This window comes from Micromys minutus (assembly GCF_963924665.1).
Source record: "Micromys minutus genome assembly, chromosome: 20".
Lineage (NCBI taxonomy): Eukaryota > Metazoa > Chordata > Mammalia > Rodentia > Muridae > Micromys > Micromys minutus.
The window spans coordinates 41,606,073-41,612,072 of NC_137955.1; the positions used below are offsets into that span (position 1 = coordinate 41,606,073).

Below are 6,000 nucleotides of genomic sequence, written 5' to 3' on the forward strand. Positions count from 1 at the left end.
GAAACCCAGAGGTAACAGCAGATACGGAATAGAAACAGGGCAGTCCTTAAGTACTCAAAATCGATTGACAATATGTTCTGGTCAGTGGTACAAAGAGTTAAAAACGGAGCTGCAAGAGTTGATTCTCAACATGGAAAGAAAGCCACCTCCCCTTCCACATTTTTAAAATGTACAAAAAAAAAAGAGCTCCAATTCTCTCAAACTACTGCTCACCGTAGACCAAACATGGTATTGTCAGCTGCACAGCGCAGAGGCTTTCACTTTAACCAAACACTGGAATACTACCCTTTCCCTTCTGATTTGCATCACGGTGGAATTCTTTGCTGCAGGCTAAAGATGAAAACCAGCTTCTATCTCGGAGTCAGAGTGACATTTAGAGTACGCCCAAGCCAACATTTACCATTCTGATTCACCAGCAAAGAAATACAAGATAGAACTTTTGAGGAATGCACCAGTAAGCAAAATCTATCAAGCAGAGAATCCAGACACACTCTATATCCAGTACTCTGTCTGAAGCAGCTAGTATAGAAGACTGGCTATGTTGTGCTCTCAACAGACTAAAAGACCATAGGTCCCCCAAAATACACATGTTGAAATTCAATCACAGTATGTTAGTATTAGGAAATGTGTATATGTGTGGGTAAAACCCTCCTAAACAGATTTGTGTACTTTTAAGAGAACAAATAGCCAGATAAATCTGTTTCCTCAATGGCATTGTGAGGATATAACTGGAAGATGGGATGTGTAGCCTAGACTGGGGATTCTCAACAGAACCTGGGTGCAAACAGGCTGCTTGCTGTCTTACTTTTAGACTCTAAAACTGGAAGAAACAACTTTCTACAGTTTATAGTCCACACATATAAGACACTTGAGTGGAGTGCTTGAGTTGCTAGAGACAGGGCAGCAATTTTAAAGAGAAATGGTCTCCATGGATCCCCGAAGCTCAGTATCCAACCTCCGGTAAGTCTGGGTCTAAAGGTCCAACTTTTCCAAGAGGTCACATGACAATTAATTAAAACTATACCACATCATAACTTGCCAAGTTTCTCATTCATAGACTTTAGCCCCTTATAGCACACCACATGGTTTCTCTGCTGCCTGGCTCTCTTTGTGTCCTTTTGTATCCTTTTGCATCCTTTTGAACTCCTTCCAGCACATGGCAACAAGGAAAGTGTCAACACATCATTAGCTGACAGAAGTCAATGACTCTGGGATTGGCCAGTATTACTGTAAGACAGATACTATCTTTCTTGGCCCTGATGTTGTTTGCTGATAAAGTGATGCACATAGGCGACCCTTCCCCCAGGCTTAGCTTATGGATAAAACGAAACAGGAACAGATGCAGCAGACTTCTGGTTAAGGGTCAATTGCCTTGACTGTTACTTTCCCAGTTGGTAAAGGATTTGTGAAAATTTACATCCTCAAGCCACCAGCTCTCCTCAGCTGAGGGGCACAGTTCCCGATGGTGAAAAGACCCCACTAGAACCAAAAGCTACCAGGGGTCAATCCCCAAGGCTGTGGTCTCTCCAGCTTCAATTCAGTGAGACCTGGGGCTTTGCAAAGGAGCTGTTAATAGAGTGCTACTGCCTCTGACCTGGACAAGAAGAGTAAACAACACTGAAACCTTAAAAGGCTGAGAAAGCAGCTCCCCTTTTCCTACTTGAACTGAGATTTGTTTCTTTGGCTTATCTGAAGTCAAAGCTAATAGTTCTCATGCCTTTGAACCCCCCCAACTCATTCTTCATATTCAACTTATACTTTCTGAAACCAGATAAAGAGGGGAAAAATGGCCTCTCATGAAAGAATTTGCCAGAACATACTAATCATTTAGACATTGGCTTATGTTTCTAGAAAACTAAAGATTAAGAATGGAAGTTTTTTTTCTCCCCTGGAGCAAAATCCAAGGCCAGCCTAAAGGCAGAGTATTAATCTCGATATTCACTAAGAACTTAGGGAAACAAAACACTTTAAAATAACTCATTATGGATTCGCAGATATCTTTGATCTAAAAAGGAGCAGAGATTTAGGGACCAGAATTAGCAGGACAAATGAGGATGACAGTGAACAAGATAGAGGAAGGGGGTATTTATTGGTTTCTTAGCAGTTAAGTCTTTACTTGCCTATTAATTATAACAAGGCTCCATGAGGCTAATCTTCTCTAAGTGGTCCATGAAAAGACATCAAGAAGGCAAAGTTAAATGAATGGCTACACATTTAGGGAAGAGATAATGGCAAATCCTGTTCGTGAGAATGTCTCTCTTCACTTTGGAAAAGAGAGAGCCCAGGACGTGAAGTTTGAATTAAGCAGCAAATTCCCAAACAGATGCGCTATTTTATCACATGAACATCTAAAGACTGTAATGCACACACTGTATGGTGAGTGTGTACTTCCGGAAGGAATCTAAAACCCCAATTTGACAGTCTTGCAGGCAATGTTAACCCTGCCCTGAGTCCTTAGGTCACAGAAAGGTATAAGGCATCGGTAGCCTTACAATGGCATTTTAAAGATGTATAATGTATTTCCCGGGAGAAAGTAATATTATCCACAAAATACTGAAAGTTATACTTTCCGATAATTCAACAATATTTTCAATATACAAATAAACAATATATATGCTATCAACTGCCAGGAACTATAGAAATGTATATTTGTAGTTTTGACATACACAAAAACCACTGATATATAATTGAATGCATTCAACACAGTCTATATATATATATACATATATGTGTGTATAAATATATATAATTAACTCATTAATAAGGCCCCCTTTATATTTAAAATATACTATGTGTAAATTGAACTGAATCTAGAAAACCATCCTGGTTCTCAGTCTCCTTTGATAATAGATAAAATTGGTAGGAATAACTTTCACTTTCTTTGGAATTTGATTCTTTGGATAAAAAAGATGGCACATCCTTTGCTAACAAGAGTCTCTGTGTATATTTCTATCATGGCATAATACAGCTTTATTTACTATACCCAATTACATATAAAAGCCTACTTAAAGTGACCACAGTACAACAGAGAGGAAGAAAGAGGAGAAGGGAGGCCTGAGACCATGCTACTTGGGTTTCTCTATTTTCTTTCTCGTCTACGACAGAGGGATCTTGACTCATCTGAAAGGAGTTGATGAAAACTAAACACAGTGCGGTTCTCCAGCCAAAACTCACAAACATTCCCATTGGCCTCCTCTGATCAGCTGAGCACAAGGGTTTTGTCTTTCTTTCTTACTTTCTCCACCCCCCACCACCGCTCACCACCACCCCCCCCCCAGTAAAAAGTCCACAGTGTATCTAAATCTGATCCCAGTAAAATTTGACTTGAGCCGAAGTGAAAATGCAGAGGTAGCATTTATGGGTAACAGCTGGAGAACATTAGTTCTCTGTCTATCCCTTTCTCTCCCAAGGGTTGAAAATTCTGCTGTTCAGACAGGAAGTCGTCATCTACCGCACACTGTAGGATATGATGTGCTGGGGCATAAGAACACATAAGACTGGGAAATCCCGGAGATGCTTTGGTTGGCGAGCCAGAGTGACGATCCCCCCCCCCTCCACCAGCATCAAACCCAGGATTGACAGGTACACTGAAAGTTATCGAACACTTTTTGATGACTGCAAGTTAGACAGTTCCATTGTGTGACTCCCCACATGTTTTAAATACATTAACTTCAATACCTTCAGAGAGTGAGTGGCCAAGATCCTCCAATAATCTTTTTTTGGCCCACTCTCACACTTGCTGTCTAAAAAGATTAACGTTTCTTTTAAATATTTCTCTCACGTATTTGCCCAGGACAAAACTATTATATATATTAGAAAAAAATATACGGATTGACTTCAAAACATAATGGTCTGGTAATGACGTTTTTTTGAATCGAGTGGATTTTTCTAGGGTTTGCTTTTAGTGTATGTTTTCACAAAGTTGCTCAGAACTAAACACGGATACAAACAGGGAAGAGACCCTCCTACATTCTGTAATCATGGCTCCAAGTATTGGACGGGCTGATAAGCGGTTCCTTAACACCAGATGCTGAATAGCTAGTCTACATTCGTACCAGACTGAAAGGGCTCTTCCCTCTTTTGTAACTGCCTGTGCTCTGTGGGGAAGACTGGAAAGCCAACCCGGTCTCCTCCCTCACTCCTTTCAACTCTGCTCACTAGATACAGACCTTGACTCTTCAACTGTAGAAAATGCCTTTGCTTTGTGCCTATGGGGGGACATGCTGTTAATCACAGCGGTTAAAACACTACTGGTATTATGCAAAGTGGGGGAGGCGGGACTGAGAAGGCAACCCACACATCCATCATCCCTTTAGGAGTAGGCGGAGTTTAAAGTTTCCCCAACTTCCAAGTTCTCACTTGACAGGCAATATTTCTGTGCAATTTCCAGCCCCGAGTAACAGATGGTGCTCTGCCTGTCCTGAGCCTGAGAGAGCCCAGACAAAGCTCACTAGCCACTCCATGCCTCGCGGGACCCATAGGTGGTTAGTTTCACGGAGCTGTCAGACCAGGGCAGTTAGCAAAGGATGGAAGCTTAACTTCTTCCAGAAGTTTTGTTTTGTTTTTTTCCTGATACGAGGAAGTCCGGAGGACGAAAGCACAAAAAGGCCTGGGAAAGTTTTGACTGCTTCAATTCTCTGCCAGACTATTACCTAGACCAAGGTGCGCAGAGAAGGAAAGCTGGGGCACACGTGTTCAGAAACACAGCAGAAATGCAACTTGAACAGTCCCAAAGACAACCTGGAAAATTGATTAAGAGACCCCAGTGATGGAAAGGCAACCTCCAGGTACCAGAGGGGAAAGGGAACACGGCAACCCCAAAGGCACCAAAGTAGGGTGCGCCTGAGCTGTGTGCTAGAGGAAAGGGAGGGGGCGCGATCCTGGAATGGGGCGGGGTGGGGACGTTCGGCCCACTCACCCTCACTGCCGTACTGTTTGCCATTGTTCGCGCCCATCCTGTCGCCGTCATGCCCGCCTTCTCCCTGGACACTGCATAGCTGGGGCGCACCTCCCAGGCGACGGGGCAGAGCAAAGCAGGCAGCACCGGACCGTTAACTGCACACGCCCCTGCCGAGGTCCGATCTGGGCTTGTGGGGGTCGGCACTGCTCTGCGACGGGAAGGGGTGGTGCTAGGTCCGCTCCTGACACTCCCGAAGGTGGCGGGCCGGCTCCTGGGCAAGCGCCCGGGGCTCTCAGATTCCACGCTCCGCGCGAGGAGGGACAGCGCGACGCACAGCCCGCGCCCGGGTGCCGCCCCTAGGCTCGCCGCTCCTCCGCCGCGGGGTCCCCATGCGCCTCCGCGGTCTCCAGCCGTGCGAGCCGAGCCGCTCGTGCCCCGGGCTGTCGGGCTTCCCCGCCTCCGCCCTGCGCCCCCGTGCGTCGGAGGCTTCCCCGGAGAGGGCGCGGCGGCCACTTGTTGAGGTGCCCCGAGTGAGCAGAGACTTGTGGCCCGGCGCTGCTCGCCTGCGGGCCGGACTTTTGTTAGCGCCAGGCGCCTCCTCTCGCCGCCCAGCGTCAATCACAGCTGGAGCCCCCGGGAGGAAGGCCGGCCCGGAGATGCGCGGCCTTTTAAAGGGGCAGCGCGCCTTTTCCGGGCTCCCGCTCCCCGGCCCCCGCCCGGGCTCCGGCTCTCCGTGCCACTAGCGAGCCCTTTGGCTTAAAGGATCGTGCGGTGCGCTGCGTTTTACTATTGTTCTTCTGTAGACAGTGGGCTTCAAGTCGCCCTCCGAATTCCCGTGAAGTTGTCTACCAAGACGGCCCATTTGGGGTGTGTGACCTTTACAAGAAACACGCAGTCGGTGGGTGTCCGGTTCTGACACACTGCTGGTACCTGCGCTGGCCATCTCCGGTGGCTTCCTGGGTTTGGGGGTCTAAGGAGAGGAATGGAGGAGGGGTAGGGAAAACTTGAGAGGAAATTAGCAGGGAGTGGTCTCTGGAGAGCAAAGACATTCCCCCGCCCTGGGAAGGAGGTTTCCTGGCTCTGAAGTTTTAAAAGCTTCT

At 46.5% G+C, this 6,000-nt stretch overlaps 1 protein-coding gene across 1 annotated transcript in view; it reads right to left on the minus strand.

The window, feature by feature from the left end:
* The window catches only part of FBXL7 (F-box and leucine rich repeat protein 7), a 331,283-nt gene extending 325,931 nt beyond the window's left edge, over positions 1-5,352 (minus strand). The window contains exon 1 of the mRNA XM_080933616.1: positions 4,919-5,352. Coding sequence (XP_080789742.1) covers positions 4,919-4,955 — 37 coding nt within the window. The 5' untranslated portion in view covers positions 4,956-5,352. The remainder of the gene's footprint in view (positions 1-4,918) is intronic.
* Positions 5,353-6,000: the final 648 nt, after the last annotated feature.